This window comes from Odocoileus virginianus, chromosome 20 (assembly GCF_023699985.2).
Source record: "Odocoileus virginianus isolate 20LAN1187 ecotype Illinois chromosome 20, Ovbor_1.2, whole genome shotgun sequence".
Taxonomy (NCBI): Eukaryota; Metazoa; Chordata; class Mammalia; order Artiodactyla; family Cervidae; genus Odocoileus; species Odocoileus virginianus.
The window spans coordinates 12934309-12954413 of NC_069693.1; the positions used below are offsets into that span (position 1 = coordinate 12934309).

General features: G+C 50.2%; 2 protein-coding genes across 4 annotated transcripts; both read left to right on the plus strand.

The window, feature by feature from the left end:
• The first annotated feature begins 1246 nt into the window (after window positions 1-1246).
• On the plus strand, window positions 1247-10386 carry ECH1 (enoyl-CoA hydratase 1). Of its 2 annotated transcripts, none has more exons than XM_020870347.2 (10): window positions 1247-1356; window positions 2219-2420; window positions 2527-2615; window positions 8234-8358; window positions 8443-8491; window positions 8621-8685; window positions 9264-9334; window positions 9420-9491; window positions 9754-9904; window positions 10087-10386. In XM_020870347.2, the coding sequence occupies exons 1-10, from the start codon at window positions 1305-1307 to the stop codon at window positions 10189-10191; spliced, it is 981 nt and encodes a 326-aa protein (XP_020726006.2). In that variant the 5' UTR covers window positions 1247-1304; the 3' UTR covers window positions 10192-10386. The 2 variants fall into 2 exon arrangements, with proteins under 2 accessions (XP_020726006.2, XP_020726007.2); XM_020870348.2 differs by lacking the exon at window positions 1247-1356 and adding an exon at window positions 1407-1545.
• Window positions 10387-10480: 94 nt separating this feature from the next.
• Window positions 10481-19767, plus strand: LGALS4 (galectin 4). Of its 2 annotated transcripts, XM_020870350.2 has the most exons (10): window positions 10481-11696; window positions 12019-12107; window positions 13782-13986; window positions 16237-16371; window positions 18109-18135; window positions 18249-18287; window positions 18685-18714; window positions 19006-19094; window positions 19280-19445; window positions 19527-19767. In XM_020870350.2, the coding sequence occupies exons 1-10, from the start codon at window positions 11652-11654 to the stop codon at window positions 19671-19673; spliced, it is 972 nt and encodes a 323-aa protein (XP_020726009.1). In that variant the 5' UTR covers window positions 10481-11651; the 3' UTR covers window positions 19674-19767. The 2 variants fall into 2 exon arrangements, with proteins under 2 accessions (XP_020726009.1, XP_020726008.1); XM_020870349.2 differs by having other exon boundaries at window positions 10481-12107.
• Window positions 19768-20105: the final 338 nt, after the last annotated feature.

Genomic DNA, 20105 nt, shown 5'->3' on the forward strand with positions numbered 1-20105 from the left:
TCCAATCATCTCATCCTGTTAACCCTCTTCTGCCTTGAATCATTTCACAACCATCTTTTTATAACAACCTAACTAAATGGACTACCTCTTTAAATTTATCTCAAATCTTGGTAGCTGCTTAGTGGTTCCAGATAACCAAACAGTTCTCTGCCTTCCAAAAGAGCTTTACAATCTGACGTATGAAGAAGACAAAGTAGGACTTGCCTAGCAAGTCAAGGGTGCAGCCAAAAGGGGAGAAAAAAAAAAGCAAGACTCATTTCAATCCCATGTGTCAGGGACACCTGTTCACCTCCTACAAGAGCATACTTAAGCATTTTAATAGCACTTAAAACAGGCTCTAGCGTACTGACTCAGAAATAGTGGCCAGGGGCTTGGTTGCTCCATGGCATGTGGAATCGAACCCGACCACGGATCCAACTTGTCCCCTGCATAGCAGGGCGGATTCTTTACCACTGGACCACCAGGGAAGCCTCAGTTTTTTTTTTTTTTTAAAATACTCTAGGGCTTACTAGCTTTTTCCAAAGTCGTTTTATTTTTGAAAGAAACTTTGACGTGTACTTACTGTATATATAAACCCCCTCTTTAGCACTCCTGAAGGCCGGAGACCTTAAACTAGTGACTTCTCCCCAGCCGGTTTCCTCTGCATACAAATGTAAAATAGTACGACCCTGAGCTAGTGGAGGTAGAGGTAACAGAAAGATCCCCACCCCCAACCTGACAAGCCTACTAGAGGCCTTGGTTTAGGGAGATACAGACTTGAAGATGGGCTTCCCTGGTGGCTCAGTCGGTGAAGAATCCTCCGGCAATGCAGGAGAACCGGGTTCTTTGGGTGGTGTGTGGCAATTCAGATTACACGGAGTTTAACGCTGGCCCGTCTGTATTCCCATTCCCTTATGTGAATAATCTCGGTGGAAACTACTTTTTCCTTTTTAGTTAATATGGTACAAATGCATGATTGCAAACTTGGAGGTCGGCAGTTATTATGCCATTATGCCCGTGGACATTCAGTTGTCTCCAGGTTCTCCTTTATGAAACAGCTGTGGTGAACTTTGTACAGAATATTCAAAAGCAGTGTGAACTATTTTCTTAGTCCAGGTTCCTACTCGGTTAAAGGTTTCAGCCGAATCACTCTAACGGCCGGCGAATTTAGAAGACTGTTTCCGGTTGCCCTTGATAAAGATGGCGGGAAGGGGGACCATCTCCGCGGTCAGCCTGCGGCTTCGATGCCCTCACCAAACATGGCGGCCTTTTGTGCCCGCCCCCATAGCTTACTCACGTCGCCTTACACCCAGCAGTCAGTAGCGATGGCGGCAGCGTTTGCGGCCTTTCGGCGATTTGGCGACTTGCTTACCCGGCGTGAGTTACCTCTTGATCTCTGGGCTTCCGTTGAGCTGTCGTGCTGTCATCGCGACAATCGAACGGGGAGGCCTGTCCAGGGTCACGCAGGGTTCGAACCCCCTATTAAACTTTCGGGTCTATGTGCCCCCATCCAAAGGGCTTCTGTCTTACAGTTGGCTCGCTGACAGCTCAGTGTACTCTTCTGGGGTGAGTACCACGATCACAGGGCTTTCTGGGTGGCGCTAGTGGTAAAGAATCTGCCTGCCAATCCGGGAGATTAAGAGACACGGGTTTGATTCCCGGGCCGGGAAGATCCCCTGAAGAAGGGCTGGGCAACCCCCTCCAGTATTCCTGCCTAGAGAATCCCATGGACAGAGGAGCCTAACGGGCTATGGCCCAGAGGGTTGCGAAGAGTCAGGCACGACTGAAGCAATTTAGCATGCACCACAATCATGGGTCTGAAGTGATCCTCAGGCTGAGGCCACTGATAAGTGCACCTGAATCTTAAAGTCTGGTGGTGGTGGTGCTTTAGTCACTCCGTGGCGTCTGACTCTTGTGACACCATGGACTGTAGGCCTCCAGGCTCCTCTGTCCATGGGATTTCCCAGGCAAGAATACAGGAGTGGGTTGCCATTTTCTTTTCCAGGGGATCTTCCTAATCAGGGCAGTCGAACCCGGTCCTCCTGCATTGCAGGCAGATTCTTTACTGATTGAGCCACCAGGGAAGCCCATCTTAAAGTCTGCATCCCCTAAACTGAGGCCTCTCACAGGCTTGTGTCCCCCAACCTAGTGTCAGCTGAGATGTGTACCCTCTACTCTTGAAGGTGCTGTGCCCCCTATTCGGGGTCATCAAAGGCTCTTCCTACCTCTGTCTCCCCAGGATTGACCCCCTCCACCAACCTGGGTCTCAACCTTCGCCCAATGAGTGGCTTTGCACAAGAGGAAGCCTCCAAAGCAGCCCCAGAGGAAGCTCCAGGCCACAGCTATGAGTCCCTTCGGGTGACAGCTGCCCAGAAACACATTCTGCATGTGCAACTAAACCGGCCTGAGAAGAGAAATGCCATGAACAAGGCCTTCTGGAGGTCTGGCCTGCACGAGGAGGCAGGGGCTGAGGGACTGGGCAAGGGAGGGCCTGAGGGCAGGGGATTCCCACCCAGACAGAGCCCTCCCTCCTCTCCCCCTCCGCAGAGAGATGGTGGTATGCTTCAACAAGATTGCAGAAGATGCTGACTGTCGTGTGGTGGTGATCTCTGGTGCAGGAAACATGTTCACTTCAGGTACCAGGTGCTCTCCACACCCACCCCTGCCAGTCTCCCCTGCTCATGGGAATAGAATAATGCTTCGTAATTAGGGTTTTAAGCAGCTTCTAAATTCTACTTTATGTTCATGCTAAGTCTCCTCGGTTGTCTGACTCTTTGCAACCCCATAGACTGTAGCCCACCAGGCTCCTCTGTCCATAGGGATTCTCCAGGAAAGAATACTGGAGTGGGTGGCTGTGCCCTTCTCCAGGGGATCTTCCTGACCCAGGGATCGAACCCATGTCTCATATGTCTCCAGCATTGGCAGGCGGGTTCTTTACCATTAGCTCCACCTTTTACTCAGGGAAGTTCTACTTAAATCATTTTCAGTTGTAGAAGTTAGTCCAACAAAAGACAGGATCACGGGCTCTAAAGTCTGGGTTTTCTCCCTGAATCTATGGCCTTGACCTCTTAACCTCTCAGTCTTTTTTTGTATGTCAATAAAATGTGTTGTGATAATTACATGCTTTCTGGGAATTCCCTAGCAGTCTAGTGGTTAGGATTTGGTGCTTTCACTGCAGGGGCCCAGGTTCAGTCCCTGGTTGGGGAACTAAGATCCTGCCAGCTGCACATGAAGTGGCCAAAACCTTTTTTTAAAAAAATACATGCTTTTGTGCAATTAATTTTGAACCTACATGAACTGATTTTCTGTTAACGTCTATTGGATCTTTTGCTTGTCCCACAAGTCTGTTCTTCAGGTTAGATAATTTCCATTGATCAGGTTCATTGTCTCTTTTGTCATCTCTCTTCTTCTATTAAACCCATCTAGTGATTTTTTAAAAAATTTTTCAAGTGTAAAAAAACCAAGAGTTGCAGAGTACAGTAACATGAGATATGCCTGTATTATAGTTTCCGGTTCTCAAATTTCCAATTTTTTTTATAGTTTGCATTTTTCTGCTGAAGTTTCATATCTTTTTATTCATCACAGTCATATTTTTCTTTGCATCACTGAGCATGGTTCCAATGGCTGTTTTTAAAATCTTGTCTCCTGATCCCCAACATCAGGGCCGCCTTAGGGTCAATTTCTGTTTATTACCTTTTCTCCTAAAAAAAATGAGTCTCATTTTCCTGTTTCTTTGTTTTTGGAATAAGGTTGGGTTGCATGTATCCTGGAAGTTGGACTATGGGAGAAAATAATGTGGAAATTCTAGATCCTATTATGTAATTCCAGAGTGCTGAATTTCCTGTTTTAGCAGCTAAGTTGATGTCAGTTTTTAAATCTCTTTGCTGGGCTGTAGGTCTGGTTCATGGGTCTCTTGTTATAGAGACTTAGGCAGAGCTCATACACAGAATCTGGGGCTCCCTTCTCTGGCTGTCTACTTTCTGGAATTTTCCCCCCTCATTTTCCATCAATTGAGGTCCCCCTGGGCTCTTGTCCTATGGTTCTTCAGGCACAACTTCACCCTGTACTCAAGTTAAATTAAAAAAAAAAAACAGGTCAGTCACTTGGCTGGTTCCTTCTTCTAGAATCTGCTTGGTGCCTTCAGGTAATTGGACCTTGTTCACCTAGGGCACATAGCTGGCATCTGTGGGAGGCTCCATGTCAGAAGTGAAGGGTCACATACACTGATTTCTGCACAGGGCCCAGCCCAGTGCTGGGAACCCAGTGGTGACTGAGATGGCTCCAGGCCCTGCCCCTAATTCAGTGGGGAAGACTGGACATTAAACAATGTATTTCTAAAAACAAAAAACAAAACAAAAAAACAATGTTTTTCTTTGTGTTTCCTCTCTTTCCTTCTGTTTCCTCTGTTCTTTCTGTTCCTCTGTAACATCTTCGCGTGTCTTTTCTTTTTCTGTTCTCCTTCATTTCTTTGTTCATCCATTCAGCATTCAGCGACCCCTTCCTGGGTGACACTGACCTTGAAATAGGAAGCAGCCTGTTTTCTGACCCCTCATCCTGATGAAGTTCAGGATGAGGGTTCATCTCTAGCTGTGCCAGGCCTGGGGTCCTCATCTTTCAGCTTTCCATTGGTTGTGCCCATTTCGTCCCATTTTCAACCTGAAGGCCAGAAAGAAGACATGCAGTTTAATTAGCAGTTTTAAAGATTGAATGAAACTACTAATTAAAAAAAAAAAAACAGTCCAGACTTATTTTCATTTGTGGAGTGTCTCCAAGCACTTTACACATGTTAATTAATTCTCACCACAGCCCTGTGAAACAAGCTCAGTTATCATCCCCATTTGATAGATGAGGAAACTGAGACCCACAGAGAGGAAGTGTGCCCAGTCTTCACTGTTGGGATTTTTGAACGTGGGCTGCCTGGCTGCAGAATCCTTGCCCTTCACCACTAAGTGACTATGGCCCAGGTGTGTGGCAAGCTGATTCAGAGTACTCCTGGCCCAGTAGCCAGCCAACTTCCACCCCTGCCACCTCCACACACTGTCACCTCTCTGTGAGCTTCTGATCTGAAGACAAGGGAGATGCTATGAGCACCCATGGGCGCAGTGATAAAGAATCCACCTGCCAGGCAAGAGACAGGTTCGATCCCTGTGTCAGGAAGATCCCCTGGAGAAGGACATGGCAACCCACTCCAGTGTTCTTGCCTGAGAAATCCCATAAACAGAGGAGCCTGGCAGGCTACAGTCCATGGGGTTGCAGAGTCAGACACAATTTAGCAACTCATCACCCCCCTCATCAGTGCATCGAGGATTAAACGAGTTAACAGGCACCAAATGTTAATTCATGTGAAACTTTTATTGATGTAGCTGTTATTCTTGATGATGATGAATAACTTAATTGTGATGGTGAATGAGATCTGAAACATTTAGAGGTTCCCAGGGAACGAGATGGGGGACTCTTCAAGAATGAGTTCTGGCTCTGGAGGGGAAAGGCCTTGTGCCATGATCTGGGGCCCTTTATTCCAAGGGGTTGCAGACAACCACCCATGTCTGCAGATCCAGGTAGGGCAGATAAACCAGCAAAGCCAGTGGGAGGAGGTGTTGCAAGTCGCCGAGCTGAGCTTGTTCTGGGAGTAAGCGTGGCTCCCACTGAGTCATACAAGCTTCTCAGACCTGGTGTGGAAGCCAGCAGATGCCTGCAGACTGATGCAGGCGGTTCTGACCTTGGCAGAGATGGAGTGTATAATAATAGGAACTATTGTGATGCCATTACATGCCAGGCACTGCTCAAAGTGCCATGAGCTCTGCCTCTTGAATCCTTGCAGCCCCGTGAACTCTCGGGAGGATTTTAGCCTCAATTTTCAGAGCAGAAACCCAAGACCCAGAGGATGGAGTGACCTGGTTGAGGTCACACAGAGGAGTTCTTTTTTTTTTTCTTTTTTAAAAATAATTTTATTGTATTTATTTATTTTTGGCTGTTCTGGGTCTTCATTGCTGCAAAGGCTTTTCTCTTGTTGTGCCGAGCAGGGCCCACTCTCTAGCTGTTGTATGAGGGCCTGTCATCGTGCTGGCTTCTCTTGTTGTGGAGCCTGGGCTCTGGGGTGCAAGGGCTTCAGTAATTTCGGCTCCTGAGTCCTAGAGTGCAGGTTCAGTAGTTGGGGGTGCCCGGGCTTAGTCACTCCACAGCATGTGGGGTTTTCCTGGCCCAGGGATTGAACCTGTGTCACCTGCAGACGGATTCTTTACCACTGAGCCACCAGGGAAGCCCTACTTTATTTTTACTTGAAGGATAACTGGGGTTATATCCTACCCATATTTAACTTGCACAAACTCAGCTCTACCTACCCTGAGTCAACACTCCTCTGTTCTCGCTCATTTAAACCAGCTCCAGAGGCCGCAGAGCCATAGAGGGTCAGGGGTGTGGCCGAATGTGGGACAGATTTTTCCAGCTTTGCCAAATTGCGCTGTTCAAACAAGCGAAAGGATGAGAATGATTAACCTCAGGAAGAAGACAATTCTGCTCAGAACCATCCTGTAGCTCCCCCTCACTCAGAGTCAGAGCCAAGTCCTCCTTTTGGCCCACAGGGCCCGGCAGAGTCTGCCTCTGTCACCTCTCTGACCTTGGCGCCTCCTGCTCTCCGCTTGCTCAATCTGCTCCGCTTCGCCGGCCTCCTCCGTGGCCCTCACGCAGACACCAGGGGCGTTCCTACCGTAGGGCCTCTGCACCGGCTGTGCCTAACATTTAGAACTCTCTTATCCCAGATATCTGTGCAGTTCCCTCCCTCTGGCCCTTCAGATCTTTACTCATATGCCACCGTTTCAGTGAGAGGGTCCCTGACCGCCCCAGTTAATACTGCAACAGCCTTCACTGCACACACACACTCCATTCCATTTCCCTCCTTTAATTTTTTCAGTACTTTTCTCCACTGGACAAAATGAATTTTCTTATTTGTTTGTTTCCCCCATAGAAGAGCAACCCCCTGGGGGCAGAGGTTGTTGTCTGTGTTCTTCACTTATTGAGCACCTGCTGTGTACTAAGCTTGTGTTAGACACGGGGATAGAGTGGTAGGGAAAAAGCCAAACTCCTTGCTGCGTACGCAAGTGCCCATGCATGTGTGTGTGTGTGTGTGTGTGTGTGTGTGTGTGTAGCATACAAGCTCCTCTGCTCGTGGATCTCACATCCTAGAGAGGGAGACAGGCACGCAATTATGTGATAACAAGCGGGCAGTGTGGAAGGCATGGCAGAGAAAGGAGGTGAAGGGTGACAGGCTGGTGGGGAGGGGGGCCTCCCTGAGGAGGTGGACTTTGCCCTGTGGCTTGAACAGTGTGATGGAGTCAGTCTTGAGACCACTGCTGGGGAGAGGCTGCTCTAGGCAGAGCGAGGAATAGGCATGAAGGCCCCAGGAGGGGAATGTGTCGCATTGTTGTAACAGCTGGTGAAGGCCTGCGTGCCCAGTGGAATAGGTTAGAAATGGTGCTTGTGCCGAGGTCCTGGTGTAAGATCTCGCATTTTATTCTATATGAGAGGGATGGATGGGAAGAAGAGAGGGCCCTGAGGTGATTACAAGGGCCCTGCGGCTGCGTGCGGGGAACAGACTGTGGGGGCAGGTCGGTGGAGGAAAAGGTTGGACTTGGGAATGTCTTAAGGTTGGAGTGACAAAGATTGCTCCATTTCTCACCTTCCCATCTCAGGAAACATTACCACCTTTGACGAAATTAGTGTTAGTTGCTCAAGTCATGTCTGACTCTTTGAGACCCCATGGACTGTAGCCCAGTCCACAGAGGAGCCAGCCCCTCTGTCCATGGCATTTTCCAGCAAGAATACTGGAGTGGGTTGCCATTTCCTTCTCCAGGGGATCTTCCTGACCCAGGGATCGAACCTGGGTCTCCTGCATTGCAGGCAGATTCTTTACCGCCCAGAGCTGGCTGCATGTTTCTGGGTTTGAAACCTCAGTTCCACTGCTCACAAGCCAGGGTGACCTTGGGCAAGCGACTTAAGCTCCCTGTGCCTCAGTTTCTTCCCTGATAAAATGGAGATTGTAATAGAACCTACCTCAAAGGATCACTGTGAGGCTAAAGTGAGCAGAGACTCAATACGTGTTAACTTGCATTGCCTTCACACGCCAAATGCGACCCCTCCAGAAGTCCTGTGTGGGTTGCTTTCTCCATTGTGGTGGTTTGCCTGGCCTATGACCTCTAGTCAGGGCAATGGGTAGGGCCTGGGAGGCTAGGTGAGCCTCCCCACATCTCCCCACCAGGTATCGACCTCACGGACATGGCTTCAGAGCTCCTTCAGCCCCCAAGTGACGACACGGCTCGCATCAGCTGGTTCCTCCGTAGTCTCCTCACCAGATACCAAGAGACCTTCAGCGTCATCGAGAAGGTGACTCTGGGAGTCTAGCAGGGTGTCCCCCCCACATGCTGCTCCCGGACCAGCCTTGACGCTGCCCCTTCTGTCCCTTCCCAGTGCCCTAAGCCGGTGATCGCAGCCATCCATGGAGGCTGCATTGGTGCAGGTGAGTCTGAACCCACCCACCCCAGATCTGTTGCTAGTTAGACTTTGCCCCAGGGTGCAAGCCCATGGTCTGGGAGTGGGGGTGGGTCAGTCCTGTGGTGCTTTAGTGTCTCTGGCCTCTATTTCCCAGGAGTGGATCTCATCACTGCCTGTGACATCCGATACGGCACCCAGGATTCTTACTACCAAGTGAAGGCGAGCCATTCTCCCATGTTTCTGCTCCCTTGGGTCCTACTGAGGGCTGGGAAATGAGTGGCAGAGCCAGGTCAGGGCAGGGATGGAGCAAGCTACGGGGGTGGGAGTGAGCCTAGATGGCTTCATGGAAGAGTTAGAATTGAATCTTGAAAAGTAAAACTTGGCCGTGGGGGACATCAGGGGGAGGTCACGCAGTCAGTGTGAGGTCAAGAGTGAGTCAAGGTTTAGGGGAGGGGAAGAAGGTGGGGGCTTTGCCTGAGGCAGCTCTGGAGCGGGTGGGAGGCAGGATGGAGCTCATGGATGGAGGGGGTCAAGGCAAGGCTTTTCCTGGAGATAGATGCAGCTGACTTCAGAGTTGGGAGGACAGAAGCATTGGAAGGTGGGCTATATTCTAGAGCAAAGGAACCTATGTGGGCAAAAGTATGTGGATGGGAATGAAAAGGGGTGTTTGGGAGGGGCGTCTCCGAGGTTAGAGTGTGGTGAGACTCTGAGGTAAATGCAGGGCTTCGCTGGCATTGAAGCTGCAGTGGGGACAATACTGGGCAGAATCCAAGAACTGACACTGTCGCTTCCCCTAGGAGGTGGACATAGGTTTGGCAGCAGATGTGGGAACCTTGCAGCGACTGCCCAAAGTCATCGGGAACCAGAGGTGGGTGAGAGGAGCCTGGGGAAGGGGACAGCAGGGCATCGCCTAAACCAGATACCATCCTCTCGCATGTCCTGCCCTCTTGCAGCCTGGTCAACGAGCTGGCCTACACTGCCCGCAAGATGATGGCTGACGAAGCCCTGGGGAGTGGACTGGTCAGGTAGGGGCTGAGGCCTGTGCTGGCTAAGAATTAAGGGGCAGCCAGACTTTGGTGGGGCTCCCTGGATTGCCATGCACCCTAATCACGGATTTCAAGTGGCCTCCTCTCTGTGGGTGGTCTGGAGTCTACTGCCCTGCTCCGATTGGCCCATTTCACCAGCGCTGTCTTCCACTTTCTACTTCGATTGGCCACTTCTTCATCCATGGGAGGGAGAGGAGAACTCTTCTCAGATTGCCTGATTTCCAATTCCTTTCATCCTTAGCCGTCTCTTCCCAGACAAGGAGAGCATGCTTGATGCGGCTTTCACCTTGGCAGCTGAGATTTCCAGCAAGAGCCCCGTGGCGGTGCAGGGCACAAAAATCAACCTGATCTACTCCCGCGACCATTCGGTGACGGAGAGCCTCAACTACATGGTGAGACTTTCCATCCAACCAATCACACCCATCTCTGATTCCCTGAGTGACCAATCAGGGAACAGCGGCCCTTTACAGGCCTTGTCCTTTGATTGGCTGGCTGCTATCTCCCTCCCATTTTTCATTGGTCCAACGAAAATATTCCTGTATCCTTTCTATTACCGGCTGCCATCTTTATCCAGAAATCCTGGAACATGAGCATGCTACAAACAAAGGACATCATGAAGTCTGTCCAGGCCGCAATAGAGAAGAAGGATCTGAAGACCGTCACCTTCTCCAAGCTCTGAGAGGCCTGTCGTCCCAGGTCTTGGCGCAGGTCTGGCTTTGCCTGGCCTCCTGCCTGCGTGCTCTCGTTCACAGAAAGGGAGGATTCATAAAGATGGTCCAACTTGCTGTCTTCTCAAGTCTCCCAGTTTATACCTTTATGACACATTTCTCCCTGCCTTATCTTTGCCCCACGAACAATAAAGCAATGTAAAGAACCCGGTGTCCTTGTTGGCAAGAGAGGCGAGGCAGAAAGAGTAGGTCACACAATGACCCTGGGGGCTCTAAGGACCACGGTTGTGTTGAATGTTGGGAATAGAGATTTGACCAATGGGAATGGGAGCTGTGCAGGTGATGACCATTCAGAGTGTTGGTGGGCAGGACAGGCCTGGTAGAAAGTCACGTGACTCCCTTTAGGTTGACAAGGCTACAGATGGTCTCCCTGCCTGCTTCATGCTTAAGGGCAGAGTCTACCCTGCCTGGTACCCACTCACTGCAGAAGATAGTGTGATCCGGTGCTGGAGTGTGGCCAGGAGTCAACTGCTACCCACTCTTGCCCTCCCAACCTCCTGGGGAATTAGGACTAGGCGCTTTCACTGCGGTGGCCCAGGGTTCAATCATTGGTTGGGGAGCTAAGATCACACAAGCCTGGTGGCACCACCAAAAAAATTAATTAAAAAAACTAACCTCCTGGATTTATGTTTGGAATGAGAGCAAAGTATTATTTTCCGCCTTTTTAGTTTTTAGCATTAATTTGGTGTCTTGTATATGCCACATCCTATTCTGAATATTTATTAATTTAGTGATTCTTTTCAAAGACCCTATGAGGTTGATACTATTAATATTCTCCCATTTAACAAATGGGCAAATTGAGGTGAAGACACTGACCCAAGATCAAACAGCCAAGAAATGTCAGAGGAAGGAATTCAACCCAGAGCTTCTGGCTCTGGAAGTCAGTGATCTAAAGCACTACATATACAATACAATGTACATAGTAGAGCCATGCAGTGGGCAAGCAATAAATTTAGGTCTTTTCACAGCTCCTGGGAGTACCAAGAGTACCCAGTTCCTCCCTGCTTTCACTTTTTTCATTGCCCATCTGTTCTGGGCCACTCCTTTTAGCCTTGCCCTGCCCAACCTTCCTGGCCTCACCCTCCCTCTGCTAACAAAGGTCCAGTCAGGTTTTATGGACTCTGATAAGGGCCAAAGTTCACCAGCACTTCCTCTTTGCAAAAGAGGCTAGAGGGGCTCTGACCTGAGTCGTGCCAGGTGTGGCCCCAGTGATCTGGATGCTGGTTGGTCACTAGTGAGGCTGGTAAGAGAAGGGAGCCTGGGATGCGCAGAAGAGGGGCCCCACGGACCCTGCCCTGCCAACCACACCCTTATCCTCAGGTATAAGAGCCACCCACTACCTGCTAGCTGCCACCATTCACAACTCCTGCAGCTTTTCTCACAGGAGAAGTCACCAGCCCAGCCACTCAAGATGGCCTTTATCCCTGCACCAGGCTACCAGCCCACCTACAACCCGGTGAGATACCCTAACCCCGGGCTTAGCTCTACCCGGATCTCCACGCACCAATTTATCCTCATCCTGAGCCTCAGAGGCACCCATCTGTGACCCTCAGTTCTGATTTACCCAACACTGACCCTGGAGCCTGATTTACTCCCACTCTGACTCTCAGGCTATTTGCTTCCATCTGTAACTCAACTCTCTTCATCTCACTGATCCCTTATGCTTTGGTTTCCTCTCTCTTGCTTAATGGAGTGGGGCTGAAGGGGCTTCTGAATAAATGGTAAGGGCTGCAATAGGCAGATGGCCTTTGAGACCCCTCATCCAACCCCATCTGCAGACGCTGCCCTACCGCAACCCCATCCCAGGAGGTCTCAGAGTTGGAATGTCCATTTACATCCAAGGAGTGGCTAGTGAGCACATGAAGAGGTAAGACCCTCCCCTGTGCCAGGCGAGCAAAGGAGGAAGGGGGGAGGGGAGGGGGTGACTACAAACAGGGGGCTTCCAGCCCAAATGCAGCAGGCCCATTTCCCTTCCTCCACCCTGGCTGAGAAGTGGACTCTATGTCACTGCCTCGGATGGCCAAAGACCAGCCCTGGTCTGGAGAGTCCAGGGCGTGGTGATCAGATCAGGAGGGGGACCCTGGGGGCTGGGAGGTGTCAGGGAGACTCACCATGACAGGTGACCCCAAACTTGGGACACTGGATTGGAATTGATGGGTATGACAGCATGAATTAAGATCATGTGCTCAGAACGGGTCCACCTGAGTTCACATCCCAGATCTGTCACTTACCAACAGTGTGACTGGGAAAGCTCTGTGTGCTTTACTTGCTCATCTGTAAAATGGGTTTTGAGGATTCAATGTGTAAAACGTGTAAGGTAGTATAGTCAGTGCTACAATAACTTAGCTTTTTAAAAAATGCTATTAATTTCTTTACTTTTGGCTGTGCTGGGTCTTCATTGCTGCTCGCAGGCTCTTCTCTAGTTGCAGCGAGTGGGGACCACTCTCTAGGGGCAGTGCGCAGGCTTCTTGTTGTGGTGGCTTAGCTTGATGTGAAGCACAGGCTCTAGAGCTCGGGCTTCAATACTTGTGACGCATGGGCGCAGTAGTTGCTGCTCACAAGCTTAGTTGCCCTGGCACATGTGGAATCTTCCCAGACCAGGGGTTGAACCTGTGTCCCTTTCACTGGCAAGCAAAGTCCCAACCACTGGGCTATCAGAGAAGTCCTTAGATTTTTTTATGGCTTTAAAATAGGATCGTTGTTTCTTTGTTCATTTTTTATACATCCACTGAACGCCCACTCTGTGCCTAGGCGCTGGGAACAGAGCAGTCAACAGGACAAAGATCCCTGGAGCTGACATCCTAGTAGAGGAGATGGATAAAAAATAAACTTAAATTAAATATACAATTTGGCAAATGGTGATAAATGCTATGGAGACAAATAAGGAGAGAAGAGAGATGGGAAACAGATGTGGGGAGAGGATGTGGCATTGTCCCATTAAATAAGATGGCCAGGAAAGGGAACTTTTCAGCAAAGACCTGAAGGAGATGAGGGAGGGAGTCTAGAGTGTATGGGAGGGAAGAGCATTCCAGGCAGAGAGAACAGCCAGTGCAAAGGTCCTGAGGCAGGTGTGTGCCTGCCCCCTTGCAGTAATCTGTGGGATGTTCATGTGAAGGGAGCTGTGGAAAGTGCTCGGATTTGGGTCTTCCGAACGACAGAGAATGAGATGGTTGGATGGCATCACTGACTCCATGGACATGAGTTTGAACAAGCTCCAGGAGTTGGTGATGGACAGGGAAGCCTGGCATGCAGCAGTCCATGGAGGCGCAAAGAGTCAAAGACAGGACTGAGCGACTGAACTGAACTGAACAGTCCCTCTGTCTGCACGTGGGGAATGGGCTTCAGGAACTGGGGCAGGAACTGAGACTTGAACTTATAGATTCAAGTTTGCCGGGGCAAACGCAGGAGTCCCAGGGGCGCTCCTATTTGAAGCTGGGTGGGGGAAGGGTTTCTCAAAAGGACAGAGAGTGAGCGAAGGGGTAGCAGTGGGAAACTGCCCCTTGGAGTGCGGCCAGGGGTAGAGCCCTCCGTGTTCCGCCAGGTTCTTCGTGAACTTCGAGGTGGGGCAGGGCCAAGGGGCAGACGTCGCCTTCCACTTCAATCCTCGCTTTGATGGCTGGGATAAGGTGGTCTTCAACTCGAAGCAGAACGGCTCGTGGGGCAACGAGGAGAGGAAAACGAGCATGCCCTTCCGCAAGGGCGCGGCCTTCGAGCTGGTGTTCATGGTCATGACAGAGCACTTCAAGGTCAGAGCCGTGGGGGCGGGGCCTCCCACCCACCTGCCCCTCCCTCCCTCCCTAGGGGCGGGGCCTCTCCTCCCCGCTCCTCCCTCCCTCCCTGGGGGCGGGGCCTCCCCTCCCCGCTCCTCCCTCCCTCTCTTTCTTCCTTCCTTCTTGTTTGCCTGCCTGCGTTTCTTCCACTACTCCCTCCACTCTCCGTTTCTTTCTTCTTTTCCCCTCTCTCCTTTCTCCCTCCCTCCTCCCTTTTTTCTTTTCTTTTCCTCCTTTCCTGCCTATTAAACAATTCTCTCTTTTTCTTTTAATTCTTTTTTTTTCATTAAAAATTTTTTAAATATAAATTCTCTCATCTCTTTTTCTTTTTTTTTTTTCTCATCTCTTTTTCTTATTCCCATTCCTCCACCTTGGAGAGCCTTCTGACATGTTTCGCGTTTATAATCTTGCCCCTCTGTGTTCTTGCGAGATTCAGATTTGTGTCCAACTCTTTGCCACCCCATGGACTGCAGCCCGCCAGGCTCCTCTGTGCCTGAAATTCTCCAGGCAAGAATACTGGAGTGGATTGCCCTTCTCCTCAGGGGATCTTCCTGACCCAGGCATCGAACCCAGGTTTCCCACATTGCAGGCAGACTCTACCTTCTGAGCCTCTAGGGAAGCCCAAACACACACAAAAGGAAGCACCAAATTCTGGGAAACCCTCCTCTCCTGGGCCAGGGCTGACAGCTGTCAACTCCAGGTCTGTCTGCTCCCATCTCTACCTGCCACCTCCCCTCCCCTATTATTTAACAGCAAATCCTAGATATCATATAATTTCATTCATAATATTTTTGTTTTTAAAAACACAGGCAGGCTGCCACTATCAGACCTAAAAAAATGTTCAGTTCTTCCTTAGGGTCATCACACACCCAGTGATCCCGTCAACTCATGAATGCCGTAATGTTTGATGTTGCCTACATTTCATTTGAATCAGCATCCAAAAAAGGCCCACATATTGTGATTGATTACTATTATGGGAATTTTAAAAAATATTTATTGAAGTGTGATCCAGGTACAGAAAACTGCGTAGACAGCTGACTGGTTGTTCACAAAGCGAACATACATGTAACCAGCTCCTATATGGAGAAACAGATCCCTCCTGGTGCCCTCAGCCCCAGGGGTGACCTTTATCCTGATTCTGTGATCTGATCTGTTTCTGTGACTTTGTTTTTTTAAGCGTGCATGCACCCATGCTATGTATTCCCCTCTACTTTCCTCACTGGTTGTGTGTGTGTGTGTGTGTGTGTGTGTGTGTGTGTGTGTTTGTGTGAGAGAGACAGAGGCTCCCCGTGTTGCTCTGTCTCACTTCATCTGGCCCTTTCGATGGCTGTCCAGTACTCCCTGTGTCTACCTCTGAGTTCTCTCCATCCCCTGCCTCTGGCTCCCCATAAATGACATGTGGTGGAGCTGGTGAACATCTGTCCCTGCCTGGCCTGGGAGGGGAGTCTCCTCAGGGGGAAACCTACCTGGACCTTATCTGCCCTCTTATAGGCACTAGATTTCTAAGCTCATCACCAGAGTTTAACATCACTGCTTGAGTTCAGACACTGACACCAGTTCAAGTCTGAGCTTTGCCATTCCCCAGCATGTGACTTTGAATTGGTCTCCCTACCACCTGGAGCCTCTGCTCTCCTGAACAACAGAGACAGTGCCTGGTCCTGCCTCCAGGAGCTGTTGGACCAGTCACCGTATTGATGTCAGCGGGTCAAGCATTTGGCATGTAGGAAGCTCTCTGTCCTGGGGAGCTTAGCTCTATAAATAGAACCTTGATGGCTCAAAGTACTCCGAGATGTGCTAACCGTCTGCACGAGATTTTCCACAGTGCCTTTGACATGCCTTCCCAACAATCCCAGAGCAAGATCTCATTTTACCAATAGGAAAAACAAAGGCTCAGAGAAGCTAGTGACTTACCTGAGGTCACACAGCCAAGACACATTAGGGCTAGACCTCAAACCCAATCATTTGGCGCCAAAACTAGGACTCTGATTCAATTCTCTCCCAATCTCCATCCTCAGTCTGAATTCTCCATGCTTATCCACCCACCAATCTGTGAGCTGACTTTTGACCTCAGTTTGACCTTTGACCAGTGGACTTAAGATTCCTGACTCTAAGACTGTGTCAGCTCACCCTCAAGACTTTTGACCCCATGTCTAAAAGCTCCCTGTTGCCTGCTTCGTGTTTCTACCTTCCCCAGGTGCCTACTCTGACCTTACCCCTGCCCTCCAGGTGGTGGTGAATGGGACTCCTTTCCATGAGTTTAAGCACCGGATCCCACTGCAGATGGTCACCCACCTGCATGTGGATGGCGACTTGATGCTTCAATCAATTAACTTCATTGGAGGCCAGCCCCCCTCAAACCAGGTGTGTGGAGTCTCTCCTGTCTGCTTGTTTCCTTCCTTAAGTAATGCCCATGTTTACTTATTTCCTGGGCACTTTCTCTGTGCCAGGCCCACAGCTGGGTGATTCCATGGACCCAGCGGCAACCAAGACAATCTACTAGGAAGAGGGCTGTGTTACCAGATGGTGGTGGCCACAGGTGATCAGTGCCAGGGTGGGGGTTATACAGGAGGTTTGAAGAGTCTTTATTTCTTTTTCTAAGGCATTTGCCATTTTCTCCACCATCATTTTGTTATATTTATTTTTACTTATTGTTTGGCTGTGCCACTTGGCTTACAAGATCCTTGTTCCCTGACCAGAGATTGAACCTTGGCCCTTGGTAGTGAAAGTGCAGAGTCCCAACCTCTGGACCATCAGGGAATTCCCTGCAGAGTCTTAAGGAAGGACTTTCTGGAGGAGAAATAGGTGTGTGAGCTGAGTAGGAAAGCACAGACCCAGTGACCATGAAACCCACTCCCAGGTCCACAGTGAACGATCGGACACCAAAACACAGGCCCTAGAACCGCCAGAGCAGCACAACTTGGAGCAGCTCAGACTCCACACCCCTGGCTTGTCCTTCAGCTGAGGGCTGTCCCCTTCTCAACCTGTGAGTCCCCCAGCCCCTCCCAGGGGAAAGTCCTCTCTGACAATCAGCAGCCCCATTCTACAGATGTGGAAACTGAGGCATGGAGCACTTAAGTAACCTGCCCAAGGTCATGGAGCTTGTAATCGGCAGAGACACAGATCAAACCACTCGCTCCTCTGCCTCCCCAGTGAGGAATGTCTTCATCCTTAAGGTAACCTCGGGCCTATGGTAACCTCATTTTACTCTTGTGCTCCATCAATGTATTTTATTATTTGTTTACTTTGGGCCTCACTGCCAAAAATGAGGGAATTCCCTCATCAGTGTATCTTAAAAATAAATAACAATATGGGAATTCCCTGGTGGTCCAGGGATTATGACTCTGTTCTTTCACTGCTGAGCACTTGGGTTCAATCCCTGGTCGGAGAACTAAGATCCCACCAAATGCACAATACAGGCAGGAGAAGAAAAAAAATGAAGTTATTTTTAAAAGGACCTTCACAATAGCTGGCTTAACACAGAAGTCAAGGCAGAAAGGAGTTCGTTAGAAACAGAGAGAAAGGGTAAAGAAAAATTGTCTAGATGGGGGAAAAGGTTTTCCGGGCACAAGGAGCCACAGATGTGAAGGTGAGGGTGAGTGAGAGAGAATCAGAGACAGGGAGAGCCAGAGTCCCACACAGACTGAAAAAGCCTGAGGCAGACAGGGCAGAGCAGGAACTTGGCTGGTAAAAGCACCCCTGGTTGCCCCAGGGTGGTCACGTAGAGTGAGGGGCAAATCGTGGTTGGCGATGAAGTGAGCATTGTGTGGGCTTGGGAGGTGTTTTGAGGGTGCTCACTTTATTGAGGGGCTCCTGGATTGAGGAGGGAGGAGAGGAGTGGATGAGGGTCCTGGGACAGCAGGAAGCCAGGCCGGGGCAGGTACAAGAAGAGAATTTGTCAGCCTTGTCCTAAAGGGGTGGGGTGAGGTGCACTGAAGACCCCTAAACTTGATGAGTTCCTCGCCATGAATGAGCTGTCTGGGTACATCCAGCGTTCCCATGGACCGTGGTGGTGGGCTGCCCTGGGGCAGGCATCCTTGACACCTTCCAGGCCCTAGTTTGGGGTCCCCCTCATTGCCTCCTTCTCCTCTGTGCCCACAGATGCCCATGCCTGCTCAGGCGCACTCAGTAAGTACCTGCTGGTGGGTGATGGACTTCCCCTCGAGGTGGGGGTTCAGTGGCTGAGGAGGCACTGGGGCCCCCAGCCTCTCGCCATTTATGTCTTCCTTCTCTCCATGTAGAGTCCTGGACAGTACTATCAACAACAAAGTAGACTGCCTGTAAGTGGGACGGTGTATGGTCATTTGGGTGTTGGGTGGTAAGAGTTGGGGGGTGGTCAGATTGGATCCCCAGTTGTATTAATCCAGCACCTAGAGATATGCCTGCATCTAGTAGTAGTTGTTTAATCACTCAGTCTTGTCTGACTGTTTGTGACCCCATAGACTGTAGCCCGCCAGGCTCCTCTGTCCATGGAATTCTCCAGGCAAGAATACCAGAGTAGGTTGCCATTTCCTTCTCTGGGTGAACTTCCCAACTCAGGGACTGAACTCACATCTCCTGCATTGGCAGGTGGATTCTTTACCTCTGAGCCATCAGGGACGGCCCCTGTATGCCATAGGTGTGCCCTGATTTTTGTTGAATATTACAGAATAATATCTCCTCTTCCTCATTTCACAGACCATGGAGGGACCCCCAGCCTTCAACCCGGTAAGGTCTCCGGTGGGAGTTTAGGGTTCTGTGGTGGGCAGTTTGTGGGATAACAGGAGTGGGAGGTCCTGAACCATAGGGAGCCCTGAGAAGGTTGGAAATAGAACAGGCAGAGCACATTTGGGACCAGGGGTGGGTGGGGAGAGGGTAGAATTGGTGGTCGGAGTTGGTGGGGGTTGGAGGTTTGGAGCATTTCCCAGGGTACGTGAACACTCCTCTCTGAAAATTCATCCCTGCCTCTGGTTTCTGGGGACCTGAGAAAAGTTGGGGTGTCATGTTTTCTTTCCACAGCCTGTGCCATTTAATGGGAGACTGCAGGGGGGGCTCATAGCTCGAAGAACCATCATTATCAAGGGCTACATACCCCCCACAGCCAAGAGGTACAGAATCTAGATTGAGGTGCCCCCCTCATTGCTCAGACCTAGGAGTCTGAGCCCTCAACCCCCTCCTCCATTGGAGACCTGGGAGTCCGGGCCCCAGTTCCCTCCTTCCTTGGGGAGTAAGGTGCTCCCCCAACCCCCCTCCCATACCCCCATCTCACTCCTGCCTTCCTCTCTGCCTCTAGCTTTGTCATCAACTTCAAGGTGGGATCCTCGGGGGACGTGGCTCTGCACATTAACCCCCGCATGACCGAGGGTGCGGTGGTTCGGAACAGCTTTGTGAATGGCTCCTGGGGATCTGAGGAGAGGAAGGTCTCCTACAACCCGTTTGGTCCTGGACAGTTCTTTGATGTGAGTCTGGGGTCTCTTTCGCTGCTCCCCTCCAAGGCATCTGTCCTGGCCCTGGCCTCATGCCTGCCCTTCTCCCTGCAGCTGTCCATTCGTTGTGGTGCAGATCGCTTCAAGGTGTATGCCAATGGCCAGCACCTCTTCGACTTCTCCCATCGCCTCTCAGCCTTCCAGAGGGTAGACTTGGTGGAGATCCACGGTGATGTCACCTTGTCCTATGTCCAGATCTGATCTATTCCTGGGGCCATAACCCTTGGGAACACAGGGGAAGATCCTGTAGGACCCTTTCTAAGCCCCTAATAAAATGTCTGAGGGTGTCTCATGAGTGTATGTGACTCCATTCACTTCCCTCATTGTCTCTCTTTTTGATTCAGTCATGGCCTGTCCATTCAGCCATCCAGTCATCTGGTCATCCATCTTCTCATCATATAAATCTAGGCCTTTGAGTGTATCAACTCATTCACTTCTCACAATGCCAGTAGGTAGGAACTATTACTATCTTTCATGTGTAAATGATGAGGAAACAGGCAAAGAAAAATGAAGTTTACTGCCTGAGGTCACAGAGTCCACAAATGGCAGGACCAGGATTCAAATCATCAAGGTGGTCCGGCTCCCAAGGCTACCTCCTCAACCACTGTGTAGTTTTGTAGTGGGAATTCCTAA